The sequence below is a fragment of the Protopterus annectens genome, chromosome 1.part0 (assembly GCF_019279795.1).
Source record: "Protopterus annectens isolate FY-2018-M chromosome 1.part0, PAN1.0, whole genome shotgun sequence".
Classification (NCBI taxonomy): Eukaryota; Metazoa; Chordata; order Ceratodontiformes; family Protopteridae; genus Protopterus; species Protopterus annectens.
In genome coordinates, this window is record NC_056725.1 from 851359587 (window position 1) to 851376697 (window position 17111).

Sequence of the window (17111 nt, forward strand, 5' to 3'; positions counted from 1 at the left end):
CCAGCTTACCATTTTTTTTTAATGCAACAGGCAGTTTATTCTTTAAGGGAAGCAGGCACTGAATTTGTAGATGAAAAACTGAAATATAAAGCTATTTTCTAGCAACAACCTCTTCATTAGTTTCAGATCTCTTTAATGTGGAATTATTCAGATGACTTCTGCAGAGATTGCGCATATTGACTGATATTGGTGAGTTGTAATAACAGACGTTTGAGTGGCCGTTTATGATTGAAATGTTCTGAATTGGCCTGTTTGTCATTACTGGTCATTGCATACTGAAAAAATGTGAAAAAAAACTATAAATTTAAAACACACACTAACAAGTAGTGCTGTATTATATAAGGGATATAATTCAATAATACCAGGAAGGTGAATCAAAGAACTTTTGCATGGTCCTAAAAATGTGTGCAAGGGGCCTATGATTTGAAAACAGCCCAAAGGTAAACTCAACCTGCCACTGGCCAGATGCATTTTCTTTGAATGTGGATTTCGATGCGGTTTTATTGAATTTGAGTTTCAAAGGTAGAAAAGTTTTAATGCCAAGTTTTTTTTCATTGTAAGACTATTACTTTGTTTAGCAAATGTGTTTGTGCTATAAAATTTGAAATAAAAGTTGTAAATTAAATCCAAATATCTGTAAATCTTGTAGAAGTAAACCATAAAACAGTATGCACACTGAGAGCTTTGAACAGTGTTTATGACAACTGGGGAGAAATTACAAAGTAATGGGAAACTGAAATGGCTGCATGGGGGGAGGCTGAGTGGAGTGGGGGCTCTGCGTTTGCAACCCTGTGCAAAAAATTCTGTGGGCTCCCCTGGTACAGGCCCATTTCAGTCCTTAACCACAATTATAAAGTGTTTGTCTGTAGTGGCTAAAAGAATGGCAAGGTTGATGCCAAAATTGATAGAAATAGAGCAGTGTGGTTTTATGGAGGGGAATCCAAAAAGTCTAGCCTGGCAAAAAAAGGAGCCAATAAAATAAAACACCTTCTTTTTCTTCTTTCGGCTTTTTCCCGGTTAGGGGTCACCACAGCGGATCATCTTTCCGCTCATGATTGGCAGTGGAGTTTTACGGTGTTGAGTTGCCAACCCGGTGCCCAACCTTCCACAGAAGGCACACACACACATCTAGGGCCAATTTAGGGTATCCAGTTCAGCTACTGCATGTCTTTGGGATGTGGGAGGAAACTGGAGCACCTGGAGGAAACTCACGTGACCACAGGGAGGACATGCGAACTCTGCACAGAAGGCACCCCAGCCGAGAATCGAACCGAAGAATCTCTTGCTGTGAGGCAGCAGCACTAACTGCTGAACCACCGTGGCCGCCCCAATAAAATACAACACCACAGTTTATTAACTGAGTGCTTTCATTTCCTCCCCAGGAAACTTCATCAGAATAAAGTACAGTACAAACAATGACCCTTAAAAACTTCCAAAACACAGTGTAATGGGTTGCACTATTCACAGTAATTAACTTCATTTGCATAAACAAGGTAAGACAGAGACAGTGCTTTGGGGAGAGTTATCATAAAACCAAGAATATGGAAAGGTATCATAAAAGTATGTGAGCAAAAGATCTATGAAAAATGTATGTGTATAATGATAATATATATATATATATATATATATATATATATATATATATATATATATATATATATATATGTTATAATAAAAAAATCCTGTAACAACTTATGTAACACTTAAATATAAAAATGCAGTACCACTAATGCTTTTTCAATACTTAAGTGCCCTTAATTTCAATGCTGGGGACCAGGGAATGATGATCATTTAAATCAGGACTTAAACAGGCATTCAAATTTAGTTGCCAAATAAGTTTGCGGTATTCCACTCTGGTTTCCCAATCCCCACCTTTTTCATGGGGTTTCACCTGTTCCAAAACCCGAAATCGGCTTTATCACAATTAACAGAATGTCTATATGATGCATTTGTCACTTTCTTCCTATTAATATCATACAAGAGCTCGTAAATCTGTTGTTTTAAGCTACACTCTTTCTTTACAACATAAAATGAAAAGCAGAGTAAGCAATAAACCAAAAACACCACCCCTTTTGAATAACTGTTATAGTAACCAGTTATTGGTAGCTTGAATTTTTAATTGCATAGTATTTGCAATAAATGGACACTGAGGTGTTCCATTCCTGGCTTTGACTTTAAAAGGTAAATTAAGTGTTGAACCACTTTCAAAAATGTTTTTCAAGTTTGGTCCCCTTTTGAAACTAAAATTTAGAGGTTTATTAAAGTGTCTGTAGTGGCTAAAAGAATGGCAAGAGTGATGCCAGAATTGATGGGAATGGATCAGGGTGGTTTTGTAGTGGGGAGGAAAGCATTTGACAACATTAACAAAATGGTGATGATCCAGAGGGAAGCAGAATTTAAGAAAGTACCACTGTTGTTGTTGGGTTTTGATGCAGAGAAAGAATTTGACAAAGTAAACTTTATGAGCAGGGTAATGGAAGTATTTGCATTCCCTGATAAAATTATAAGGTTGATTAGGAAGATATGAGGGACCAGAGGCGAAAATTAAAGTGGCTTTGTTCCTCTCTTGATGATTTGTTTGAGCAGAGGAGCCAGGCAGGGGGTATATTTTTCTCCCTTTATTTGCATTATGTTTAGAACCATTACTAAAGAAAATAAGGGACTCAGAAATTCAAGATATAATTGGTATGGTAGTCCAGAAAAACTGTCTCTATTTGCAGATTATATTATTTTATGTCTGATAAAACCAGTAAAGGACATTTCAGTGTTGTAGAACATTTTGAGCCAGTTTCACGTCTTTTCAGGATACAAAATTAATGAAGCTAAAATAAAGGCAGTAGCTCTAAACTATGCATCAACAAACAAATTGGTTCAGCAATATATTTATAGGGACATGATAAAATAAAGTACTTGTGGATTAAAAATGAGTCTGGTGTGGCAGTTAAGGATATGTGGGAAGAGACTAAACAAAAGATGATACAAAAACTGAGATATTGGAAGCTCGGTTTTATGGATATGGATAACAAGACACAAGCAGGTACATTTTTTTTATCCTTTTATTTTCATACACAGGTGAGGCGTATTTTTATTAACCAGAAAATAAGTTGTGGCTAGCAGTTAATAGAGCTGAAGAACTTTATGTAGGAGGGGAAGATGGCAAGAGTCTGGTGAAATAAGCTGATTCTTCCAGTAGGACAAGGTGGTTTGGCATTACCCAATTTAAAGAGCTGTTTCACACTACACAGTTAAGGCTGTTATGGAATGGCATGATGATGAAACTGGAGGGGAAAGCTCAAGAAACAAGCAGAGACTGGGATTTCAGCTACATATGTTTAAGGAGAATAACTATAACCATACAAAATATTGTATTCATAAAGTAGCAGCAAATGTAGTAAGAGTTAAGCCAATGTGGGAAATGAGAAAGGAGATTCTGCCAGTAGGGATGTTTGCAATTAGGGATACAGACAGTAGGCAAGAGGGGGCTGGAATTTACTGGAGAAAACTGGCAAAAGGACAAGGCATTTTTTTTTAATTTTATTTTATTTTATTTTACATTTGTTTACCAGGAAGGTCCGACTAGACACAGGTCCATTTTCAGCAAAGGTCCAGGGAGAAAAGTGCCAAAATGTTAAGCAGTGAAATACAATAACAGTTCATTTAATAAAAAACAATGCAATATATTATATGGGAGAAAAGTGAGAATACAACCGGAAGTAAACATTAAAATTGTCAGTTCATAAGAAGTTTTCTCAATATTTTTTCTTTTTTTTTATCCTTTTATTTTTATCCTTTTATTTTTATACACGGGTGAGGTATGCGTTTGTGATGTGCCAGTTTTCTCCAGTAAATTCCAGCCCCCTCTTGCCTACTGTCTGTAGAAAGGGAAAGGTAATAGAATGAGAAGAGGCCAAAATTTATTTGGACTGCAGGCTGGATATTGCCTTCCCTATCAAGTATTGATATCAGAGTGTAGACAAAATAAGAAATAGGGGATCCTAAGTGAAAGGCAAGCACTATTTATTTATTTATTTGACAATTGGTTACCAGGTAAGTCCGACTGGGTAGGGGACCCATTTTCAGCAGAGGCCTGGGGAGAAAAGTTCCATGTATTGCTGTACAGTCCAATAATAAAATAAAATACAATGCAATAATATAATAGCTAATAGACTAGTATACATTAAACAATAACAGAGCAACCAGTAGAGTGAGAGTCGAAGTAATCAAACAAGCAACATCAATTCCACAAAACTCCGACTGCCATGGCTTAAACGAAGTTTATTAACAAGCTAAAAACAGGGCAAGCACTTTCACGGCTACATGCCACTTCATCAGACCATCCTTTATTAAAACATTTGCATTTTAAATAGCGCAAATAAAAGCAATGCAGCCAGTAGGGAAATATCACACCACAAACGCATTAAACATTTCATCCAATAGAAATGAAAGAACAACACGCACCTCCTTTCATTCATAAAAAAATAGACCTAACAATTCATTGAAACTGAACCTCTAATAAAAAAAACTAAACTACATGTATCTACAAAAGAAATGCCCATATCCGCAGTGAAGTCACGGGAGTGATTTAAGTATGGTCTTGATCAATATACGTTCATTCAGCCCAGAGTACTTGTCAGCTTGTAGCTCGATAATCCATTTGATCTCACTATTCTGTTCTGTTAATAAATTCACCTCCTCTAATACTATTGCCTAAAATTTCAGAGTAAAAACTTAGAACATGGCATTGAACATTTATTTTTTATTTTATCCCATGCCTGTTTAAAGAATTGCTGTCTTTACGATTCTTAATATCATTAATATGCTCTAATATACTTTCTTTAAATGCCCGATTGGTTTTGTAAAATGCAGTACAGCATAAGCATCTAGTATAATAAACCACATTCCTGCTACTGCAATTGTCATAAAAATCAAATTCTGATTTATATCCTGATAATGAATGTAAAATGTATAAACTCCTATAAACAAGTGCCTTTACATTCTGATGTTACAGGTGAAAGTCTCATGCTTCTTATAACAGAGTTGTTGTCTTAGGGATCGATTATTCCTAAACTTAAATTTGGGTACAAAATCTACTACTTCTTTATGTCCTTATTGACCAGCAATATAAGCATTTTCTTCTTAATGATATCACAATCAATGTTGACGTCACGGGAGTAAATTAGTAAGATTCTGGGGCTACTACGTTGCGAAGACAGATTACTCTCACTATCTATAGGACTGCTGTTACCAGAAAAGTATGGTTTAGCTGCTTTTCTCCTTAAAGATCACACTTCAGTATTTGTAGCTTTAATTTCTTCCTTAGAATAACCCCTAGCCAAAAATCAAGTTTCATATTGTCCAATAATTTTTATAACTCTATCATTATGGAGTCTCCTTGCTCTCAAAAATTGATTCTAAAGGACATTTCTAGTGTAATGCAGGGTTTTCCTTAGGGTTACTTGCACAAAATTGCATTCAAGCTACCTAATGCATTTTTATTAACCATAATATCTAAAAAATCAGTTGTATTATCTGAAAACTTATAACTGAACCTTGGAAATGAGGTATTGCTATGCATATACTGTATAAATTCCATGAGTCTGTGTAGAGTATTGTTCCAAATTAGGAAGATATCATCCACAAAGCATTTATAGTACATAACTTGTGGAATATAGGGATTAGCTTTTTAAAATCTGTTCAAGCTCCCAGTGGGCTAAGACATTTGCATAGCTGTTTGCACAGGCTGTACCAATAGAAACTCTTTGTAAATAATACTTGTTCTCTAGTATTAAATCACTGCAGCCTAAAAGAAAAAAAACTCACATTATCAATGCCTTCTGTATTCAGGGATCACTGTAAATAAGGTATCAAGATTGTTTCCAAGTTACTAGTGTTAGACCATTCATAATAATTTCTTACAAAATTCTTTGCGTCTAAGTACAGTGTGGGTTTTATCCAAAACCAGTGGTAATGTTTTTCCTGTATAAATAGAAAGTAGTTCAGGTAACCATCCTCGACTAAACAGTATAGAAGGTGTAGGAGGATTAAGTTGATTCTTATGTACTTTTGGTAAACTGTATAGAACCAGGATCGCAGGATAATCAACTATACAATACTCAAAAAGTTCTTGTGATGTCATATGTGCCATTAATAAATCATAAACAAAAAAATTGAACCCTATTAATCAACCCAGTCACTTGATATTTAAAAAGGGATGTGTTAAGTTCCTTCATCCTTAAAGATGTCTTGCTTCTTTTCAATATAAAAGTGCATGTCCATAATCACAATGCCCCCTCTTTATCTGCTGGCTGAATCTCTAATGTAGAATTACCACACAATGCTCTCAGGGCATCTTTTTCTCCTGAAGAGCGATTATAGTGGAATACTTTTGTCTTTTGGTCAAAGACTCTCTAATCTGTTCCTCACACAAATTCATAAACACTCTAAAGTTGGAGGTGGGGTGGTGTAAACGTATTGGGTTTCTTAAACATTCTGTTAGCTATATTGCATTGCGAGAAGGCATGTGATTCAGCTTACAGAATTTTTAAGAAACCCAGTTCTGATGGTTGATCTTTTGCTTACTTTATCCAAATTTCTTCTTTGTTGGCATCGAAGCCGTGTTATTACTAGTCAGTAACCCGCATTGATAACTTTTACAGACCTTTTTAACAGTTTGTCAGGTTTCAAAATCTTAATCAGTGTGCAGCCATGTTGGACATTCCTCATTCAAAACTGTTGTGTTCTTTAGCTAAAGAAATCATCATTAAAGCAGAAAAAATGAAGTGTCGGTGCATTCCAGTTAAAGAAAAATCCTAACCAGTAGTTCATCAAACAGCATCTAGCAAAATGAATGGCAGTTTGCCCAAAAACATTAAAAGTTCACAAATTGAATAAATTGTCATTTGATTTGTTTGCATCTGCAGAACTGCTGAATAATGGAACTGTTTTATTAATGAAAGAACATGCTTCCAGTGTTCATATAGTAGATGTGCACATCCAGTAGTTGTTTAACCTTCCCAAGGTCCATAATCGTATGAAGACGGACCAGTTTTTTGTGTTTGCAGGTCTCAGAAATGGATTGTCAGCTGTAATGTCCCTTGCACGTACTAGACATTCCACTGTGGTGAGGTGGCTACAGCCTGTGCACATATGTTTATGGCAAATATGAGCAATATCCACCTGATCATTGGTGAGTACCTTTACTAAATGCATCTTCTTTGGATCTCTGCTTAAGGAAAAAAAAACATCCTTTGGGGAGGGCATTATGTTCTGAAGTCTAACTATAAGGCTTCTTTCGCAATATGAGACTCATTTAGGATACTTTAAAAGTGGTTCAGCCACTGCAGATTGCTGTTTGGAAGATGTGCCAAGAATTTGAGTACTCACCATGTCAGATGACTTTGAGGGCCTTCTGCACTGGGTACATTTTCCCTCCCTTTCTATGCCCTGCCCCCCTTGTGTAGGTTGCTTTATTTGCAGCATTGTGACAGAAAAACACAAGTATTTAGTGTGGAGTATGTTAGTGTGACAGTGCGGGAGCTGAAGATTGTGAGGAGTGGGTTGCAAAAAGATGTAGCCAAGTTTTCCACTCACTGTAGAGGAACCTCACATGGATCGGCCAGTATGATGAGTATTTGCAAGTCTTTTACTTTGGCAGAACTTGTGTGATGTTTCTGAATTGCAGATTTGGCTTCTGAAGTAAATTGTAAGTTAACCTTTAAAGTGTTTGCAGCAATTAACCTTTGAAGTGTTTACAGTATTCATCTGAATAGAAAAATAGATATTGTGAAGACACCACAGAACTATGAAAAAGTCATAAACATCTTCACTAATTAGCATTAAGTATTTTCAGACATGTTTTTGTTCTGGTGAAAGAAAGCCCTACACACCATTCATTTTGAGTGTCACCCTTTATCATAAGTGTAATTCTGTACAAGGACACACAACGCACCTTGGTGTTATGATGTAGTTACAAAGTAGTGAAAGACTAGCAGACAGAAGTTAAACAAAATTTACAGGAAAAGGACCAGCTATATTGTATATTAAATAACATTTTAATAGCTTGATAAAAAAATTGGCAATGTGCAAACTCTTAAGAGTAAGAAATAAAAGTAAACTAGAGAATTGACAAAATTCAGAGACAGCAATGTGTTGCCATTTTTAAACTTCCCATTAACACTAACAAATCTAAAACACAACAAAGATAATGTAAAAATTACGGACATCATCCGGGCATTATTATTAGGCAGTAAAAGAGAACAAGTAGATATTAGGCTGGCAAGTGCATATATATATGTGCTGACCATCAAGACTCCCTCCAGCTGTCTGCTATAGTCCATTTTTTCCCTATACATTGGATTCCCTCACACAAAGGTGAGAACTGTCTAAAGGAGGCCACCATTCAGGCAGCCATGAAGGAGTTTTGTGTCCGTGACAGCATATTGACAAGTGAGGGCAATTCTAATGGCCAAACCCCACCCCTCATGTGAAATAACTTATTTGGGCACTCCATTAAAAGCTAACTAGCACCCACTGGTGGCTTAAGCTTGACACTTACTCCCAGGTTGCATATTTGCATAGTAGGCCCTCTTACAAGAGACATATGCAGTACAAGGCTAGCTGTGTGTCTTCCCCCCCCCCCCCCAAGAATGAGCATGGCCATCCTTCCCTGTCAGCTCTGTCAGTCACCTGAGCTTCTAATCCCTCTGGTATTAGCTTGAGCCTTAGTCTGGGCTTTTTCTCTGTGCACTATTAGAGTATTGTATACATTTATTTTAAAAAGCAGGTACATATGTATATAAATATATTTGACGTTATTTCCAAATAAATTCTTATGTGTCAGTCTCACTGCTAACAGGGGTGTATATATGTATGTTCAACACACATTTGAAATGTACACCACCTCCAAAGTCTTCTTTAAAAATGCCATGTCATAAGTGGGTGGATTGTGTGTGGAGAACAGGACCCCCCCCCCCCCCAGGTTTGTGCCTCACAAAAGCCTGGATGCGTGGTAAAGCTCTTTTCCATCCCAGCATTGTCATGACATTCTGATTGTACCTGTTGAAAGTAGTAACAATGGTTAAAACAAACAAAGCTGATGCAGCAAGGTTCTGTTTAGACACGTAGGTGTTGCACCTTGAAAAAGATGAACCCTGCTTATAAGATTGGATTGTGGCCTGTTAAATGCAGTTTACTATCAAAATATCGATGTTCATATACATGAACAGTCGATATTCCGAAACTGACATCATCCTACATGCATACTAATGAGTTACAAGGTCGATGCTGTTGATCGACATCAACGGATTCGACATTAATTTTGAAATTCAAACATAATCGCAGTGTAGGTGCAAACGTATGTTAAACACCTACACATTCATTAACGTTTTAGCAGGGGGGCAAGCGAGATAGCACTACAGTGAGGAAAGGAATACATTTACCAATTCGCACTGTACTGCGGCTCTACTCAGAACATCGAGTTCATATCAGCGAATGCACACTTGCATTCGCTGATATGTAAGCTCAATATCCTAACGGTCGGCAACGCGGAAGTCGACAAACTCATGCTCGACTTTCCGCATTCACTGACCCGAACTTCAGCATTTTGATAGTAAACCATTGGATTCCCATGATTAAAGAATAAATATTAACTATGGATTCCTAAAAGCCTCTGCTTTTTGCTCATCCCACTGAAAAACAAAATGCTGCTGTACTTCCCACTGTTTGCAGAGGAGTATGTCTGTGTCAGAGAAGTATGCCCTACAGAGCTACTGCCAGATAGTCTGAGAACAATAGTGCATTTTCAGTGCGCACATTCTCTCTTGAAGTCCTGTTTCTGTGAGTAGCATTTTACTTTCTTGCCTCCTTGAGGAATTTGCTGAAAAAAGTCCACTATTTAGGTCCATGATGTAGCCACCAATTTCAGATTTGTACACCTAACCCATATACAGTTGGACCCCCCCCCCCCCAACAGCTGTTGTTCTGTGGCATATTTTTTTCAGTTTATAATCGACAATATGGAGCAAATATGCTAAAACTGACTCTGTTGAACCTTGTATTTGAGCAGCTAGTGATGTAAACAAGCGCGCAGCACTTTCGATACATTTACCTTTTTTGCTGGCTCACTCGTATATTCATTTTGCTTCTTAGTACATTTGAAAGAGATAAAAGTATTTCCCCTTGAGAAGTTAGTTTAGTACACTGTAGCTTATATTTGTAAGCAATGCGTTTTCCAGGATATTCTATTCTCCATCTGTCCTTGCTTTTCTTTCTGAAGCTGGACAAATCCAATTGTACCTGTTTATACCGAAGTCCAGATAACTCTGTCTGGACAAAGGAGACCAGGTGTTGAATGACAGGAGTGGGATTACCTGTATTAGAAAAATGTTTTAGTTGGAATACATGACATTAATTGATTTTGTATTAACAGTCAGTGTGATCTGCTACCCACTCTTCCGAGGGCAAGAATAATGAAGGTGACATATAAAAACTACACAAATAATTAGATTTGTTTGTATACCTTATTCCTGCTTTGAAGACTTAAAGGATGCCACTGCCTGACAACTTCATTACATCTTTTTGTGTCTTGGTGAGATATTTGTACTTAGATACAGACTGCGTATGAAACTGCAGCAAGCAGGTATTTGTAACTAAACATGTCTTTTTATTGTGTTTGTTTTTTTTTTTTTTTTGTGTGCAGATTTCCAGGTTTTTCCAAATCCGGTGTTGAACTTTTTCTCTTGTCAAAGCAGCCAGTGAAAGCCAAAGAACGGTTTTCTATCATTGTAAGTTGAAATAACTTATTTTAAGTATGTGGAAAGGCTGTATTTTTTGAGATGCAATGGTATTTGGACAAAAACTTCTTTCACTTCATACATTTAATACCCATGTGTTTTAAATCTTTTTACTTAATGTATATGATTTCCAGTGTATTAAAATGGTATTGTACTTAATTTTGTTTATGTAAATATTGTCCTGTTAAAGACGATGGTCATCATTGCTTACTAGGCAGGAGATTTGGCAGACTTGTAGCAAGGTCAGTTGGTGCCCTGGTAGTTTCTTCACTTGTCTTCAGAGTGCGCAAAGAACTGTTTTATATTTGTATGTAAATATTAGCTGTTTGTTATATAAAACACAAATTCTTCCAAGTTGCTTATGTAGCTACGTAATAGCTCTTTGCTGAACTTGTTAAATACCTGTGCTAATCTGTGGCAAAGTATATCCTCAAACATTGTCATGTAAGTGATCACAATTGTACTTGCTTGCAGGGATCAATTGATTGCACCCCAGAACATCATGTGCCTGGGGCAGCAACTGTCCCTTCACCCTGCTCTTTCTACAGATCTGGGATCTGTTAGTGATAAGTGTTGCCCTGCATTTGGGTGAACATAAAACATTAATACTTGAATCTGCTTTCAAACTCTAGGGTTTTATGTACTTGTTTTAGGAGGCATGGACAAATGAGGATGCTTATTTCAGTATTAATTCAAAATTTTTGTAAAGAACTTGTGTGTTTTGTTATACACTGACTTTTATTTATGAAGGGCAGAATTTAAATGTTTATCATAATAAACAATATCCTGTTGACATTGATAGTGTAATGCTTGTATCAAGTGAATAATTAAGGCAGCCCCTGATATTAAAAGTTTAAGTACCTGGTGGACTAGTTACAGGCACTGCCGTTTTAACTTGGAATATGCTGACTCATCATTACAAGAGGTTTTTTTTTTTTTTGCGACCTGTATATCACCAAAAATTAAACAAAAAAAAAAATCTAGTGTCATATTTACGTCATGAATTAAGTACTTTATCTGTTTGGTGTGGGTTTTCTCTGCAAAATGAGAAATGTCACTGAGTACAGCACATTTAAAAATTGTATCTCCGTGGTTTGCTAAGCAGTTTTGGCCAGAATTAGTGCATCTTTATTTAAGTGGATATTTATACCTGTTAATCCAAGATCTTTTTCAAAGAAAACTGTTGCAACAGGATTATACAAGAAACATCTTTATTGAAAGATCACTTATGACATGGGCAGTCAGTCATACATTTATATAAATGAAAGCGAACTATATTAACATACTTTCAGTTGCCAGCATTGTACATCACTTATAATCTATCCTGTCACTGTTAGTCAAACGTTACATAACTCAATCAAATCCTGCCTTCTTTTAACCTTGTTCCTCCTCCAAAACATTATTCTGCATGTATTTTTCACACAGTTCCCATTTTTCTATGTAATTTGGTCCTACCCTTTTCTAAAAATCCCAATTCCAGTTCTTTTCTATCTCTCACTATATTCATTACTTCTAGTATAGTTAGTTTAGACTTTGATTTCCATTTTCTATTAAAATTTTTGGGAGCTACCAGAATTAAACTCAGCAATGCCTTACTATGTCTAGGCAATTCCATTTCTGTATCACAGATAAAAATAATTTCCTTAGTTATACTAATTTGAAGCCGCGGTGGTGCAGCGGTAGCGTTGTCTCCTCACAGCAAGAGGTTTTCCCGTTCGATTCTCGGCTGGAGCGCCTTCTGTGTGGAGTCTGCATGTTTTCCCTGCGGTCGAGTGGCATTCGAAAAACATGCGTGATGGGCATGCCTTCGGTGAAGGTTGGGCATTGGGCTGGCACCTCGGCACCATAAAAATCAACTGCCAGTCATTAGCAGATCGGAGTTCTACTGTGGCGAACCCTAACATGGAAAAGCCGAAAGAAAAACAACATACTAATTTGCTCACCTAGTGTTTCAGACAGAGTAGTCTGCAAGGAATTTTTAAAGACTGCTAACTCATTACACTGGCAAAAATATATATTCCCAATTATTTTTTTCTCCATCACACCTACATTTGCAGTCTTCCTGAGGTAAAATTATTTGGTGTCTGCTTGAGGTATAAGAAATACCTATGCAAACAGTTGCAAGCAAAGATCTTAAATCTTCTAGACTTTGTGCATATTTGGGAGCCTTCCATATATCCTCTTGTTATTTCTGTGTGAATTGCTTATCCAGTCTCTCTTCGCAATCCTTCTAATCTCCTCTGATTGATTCCTATAGTTGTTATCCAATATTTTATATGCTATACTAATCCATTTTTTAATGGCAGCTGCTTTTGTAGATTTGACTAAAAACTCTACCAGTGCTGGTCTTTTGCTTAGTATCCCCATATTTCTTTCTCTTTGCCTATGCTCTGATATCAGTCCTTGATAAAAAGGGTGATTTATAGCCTGCAGTCCAAATGAATTCTTGACCTTTTCCCATTCTATTACCTTTCTCTGTCTCTCACTCTCTCTCTCTTTGCTCCCAATACTTTGGTTCCTTTGCCAGTTTTCTCCAGTAAATTCTAGCTTCCGTTGCCTGTTCTCTGCACCCCCTAATTGCAGTCATCCGTATTGGCAGCATCTCCTTTTCTCTATTCCCATGTTGGCTTAGTTCTTACAATACTTTCTGCTACTTTGTGAATGTAATATTCTGTATGGTTATTGGTATTATAAGTATCTGCAGCCAAAATTCCAGTCTCTCCCTGTTTCTTGAAATTCCCTCTGTTTCATCAACTTTCCTTTCCAGATTTAATTAGAACTTTCAGCTTGAGTTATGTATTTGAGCCATAAATGTGTAGGCCTGAAATACCCCTTAAAATCAGGTAGTTCCAAACCCCCTCTTCTGTTGAAAGGATCACTTTATCCCATTTGACTCTTGCCCACTTCCCTTCCCATATAAAATCTTTCAACTTTTTATTAATTGCTATCCGTTACTTCTCCCCTGGTTAATAAAGATATGCCTGACCAGTGTATAAAACTAAAAGGGCCAAAAAAAAATTCAGTGCTTGTATCTTTCTATACATATACATGAGAGCTTCCATTTTCTCAGTTTTTGTATTTTCTTTTGTTTGGTCTCTTCCCACATGTCATTTTCTCCATGACAGAATCCTTTTAATCTCTTCTCCTAAGTGTTTCATTTTGTCGTTTGCCCATAAATATGGGTACTGCTGAACAAGTTCATGTGTGGCCACATAGTTTACAGCTATTGCCTGTGTTTTATCTGCATTAAATTTGTATCCTGAAAAGACATGAAACTGTCTCAGAATGTTCCAGAACACTGGAATGTCCTTTTGTGGTTTTATCAAGGTTGAAATATCAACTGCAAATAAAGCCAACTTTTCTTGATTACCGTACCAATTCTATCCTTACATTTTTGAGTCCCTTATTTTCTTTGCCAGTGGTTCTAAATATAATGCAAATAACAAACTGCTGAAAATGTAAAACTGCTAATCCACACCAAAGAATCCTGAGTAGACCTGTATAATGTAAGTAATATAGGGGAAGGAAGACACCCTGCCCAGTTCCTCTGCTCAAACAGATTGTTGCAACAGTGTTGATAACATCTGGACTGGTCTCCTACTTGTATATTCTTTGTCTACAACCTAATGTTTGAGTACTCATCTCTCTCTCCATGAGAGAAATGTAAGTCATAATTCTGCTGCTCCTGTGATTCCTGTTTACATGTGCCCCTTATAAAACTTATAGGTTCATAAGAGGTTTCTAGGCTATTGGCCCTAGGGCCTTTATAATCCTAGCCATGTTATACCTTTGTTCCCTTATTGACCAAGTTGTGTGGTCTGTATTTGCAGAGCAAGTCTGTGATCAACACCGACTGCCCTTATCCAAGAGGGACATAGGTGACACCCGCGGGGTGAATTTACGATCTCCCATCCAGTTGTCTGTTACATTTAAATAGGGTCATTGAGAAGCTCTGTTTTATGTGAATTGGAAGCTTGTTCCAGAGGAGAGGCAATCTCTGGGAGACATGTCTCTCTCCAGCATGTCCTGTTAATGTTGCAGGCTAGGCTAAGATCCCTAGAGTGAGTGAATCTTGTCCCACTTGATTTGTGGAGGTACAACTTTTCTGTTAGGGCAGGGTTCGAGACTGCTGTGTAGGCACGGCACAAGTCACCTCTCAGCAGCCTATAAGATGCAGAGTACAGTGACAAGGCCTTTAGTCTGTCCATGTAGGTCATTTGTTGAAGGCCCTGAATTATTTTGATGAGAAACTTCTGAAGTCTCTCCAGCTGTTGCAGGTGTCTGATGAGGTACATACAGAAGGGAACATTGAATTCTATTAGTGGTCTGATGAGGGATGAATAAGGAGAGTTAAAACATCCTTAGGTCTGGATGCGATGCCTTTACATATGACGTGCAATGTAGAAGGTCTTCCTTACCACTGTGGACACATGACAATTGAAGTTAAGGTTGCTATCAACCTGTGTCCCAAATCTCTCACCACAGGGTTTTTGAGGTAAGGGGTACTGCTAGCATTGTAATTTGCAGGGACTTCCCCTATGCCGAAAAGGATATAGTGATGCATTTCTTTGTATGTAGTTTGTCTGTGGCTTTGGCAATAATCATTTGTCTGTGTAAGCCCTTTTTGTAGTATGTCAGTATTGTTGGGGGACTCAATGATTGCACCCAGTTTGCAGTTGTTGGTGAACTTGGTAAACCACAGGCCATCAATTTTCACCTAGACTTCTGAGAAGTAGATGGTCCAGCACAGCTCCTTGTGGTACACCACTGGTAACTGGTCTGCTGGTAGAGGTGGAATGCCCAACATTGACTGTATGTGTTCTGTCAGTGAGCCAGTTGGCTACCTATCTAGTGACTTGTGGGTTAATTCCCAGCTGGGTGAGTTTCTCAATGATGCCTGAGTGTGGAATTGTGTCAAAAACCTTGGTTAAGTCAAGATAGGCTGTGTGGACTGTTTTGCCTTCATCTAGGGCTTTGTTGACGTTCTTGAAAAAGTCCCCCAGGTTTTATAAGCATGATCTAACCTTAACAAAGCCAAACTGGATCAGTTCAAGAGTTTGAAAGTCACACATATGTCTTTGTTGATAAGGTCCATGATGATTCTCTCCATGGCTTTGCAGATAAGGCTGGTTAGGGGTTATGGTCTGTAGTTCCCAGGGTCGGTTGATGGGATCCTGTTTGTGCAAGGGAATTACTGTTGCTGTTTTCATTTTGCTCAGACCACAAACTTCTTAATGTAAAATAATTGGCCTGAAGCCCAAGTGCTTAAATGAAAAGTTAAGAGGCTTAGAATAACAGGCAATTTAATCAGCTACTAACAAGCAGCAGTAAATGCAGCATAATAAATGCAATTGAACACTTTAAGAACAAGTCGCAAAAGCAAAATAAAGTAGGAAGAAACACAAATACAGTAAAAGCAGCTAAATAAAGTGCATTTTTTTAAAGTTAAGTGGGAAGGGAAGAAACCGAAGACAATTCAAGGTTAAGAGAGTGGGCCTTCCCAACTGATCTCTCTGTACTCCGCAGAATGAGCTGATGAAATGGGACTGAGAGGATTGTCCAAAATCAAATTTATAGTAGGGGTGAACAACAAAAGGCCACCACGTTTAAGAATATAACAGTTGGATGGGTGGGTGGAAAAAATAAAATGAGAGATCAAAAATATTCAGGCAGAGTACAGCAAGCAAGCGAAATGCCTCCAAATGTTCCTAGCTAAATGAGGAATGCTGTTTTCTCAGTTCCTTCCACTAATTAGCTGGTGTTATTCACTGTTTGCAAAGAAATTCTTTGCTAACTTTTCTAACCAACTTTGGCCAAGGCCTCTTAAAACTCCAACAGAACAGAAAACTTAAAACAATTGTAATATAAGAAAAAGATAAAAAAATAGAAGTAACCAAACCTTGAATGAAAAACTTCATTTTGAAATAAAATGCAGACCGAGATCAACAATATTCAGGCAGAGTACAGCAAGCAAATCAAACAAGCAACAAGCACTCCAGCTAAATAGAGATGCCTCCAAATATTTCTAGTTAAATGAGGAATGCTATTTTTCAGCTCCTCCCACTAATTAGCTGATGTTATTCACTTGTATGTCCCCATGACAGCTTGAGTGTTTCTTGACTGTTCAAGTGTGGCCTGATTTTGTTCACAAATAGGTTGTCTTCTTGCATTTCAGTCTTAAGTGACACTAAAACAAAATTGTTTTAATTTCTCATTTTATTTTTTAACAGGTAAGCCCATAAGGCATTAAAGGCATTATTACTACTAATATAAATCAACACACACACACACGTTGCCTGATGTTTAAATCTATTTCAGCAC

The 17111-nt window shown here is 37.3% G+C and overlaps 1 protein-coding gene across 1 annotated transcript in view; it reads left to right on the forward strand.

The window, feature by feature from the left end:
• SNX9 (sorting nexin 9) overlaps window positions 1–17111 on the forward strand; it is a 1114799-nt gene that overhangs the window by 732285 nt on the left and 365403 nt on the right. The window contains exon 7 of the mRNA XM_044063919.1: window positions 10697–10781. Within this exon, the coding sequence (XP_043919854.1) occupies window positions 10697–10781 (85 nt within the window). The remainder of the gene's footprint in view (window positions 1–10696; window positions 10782–17111) is intronic.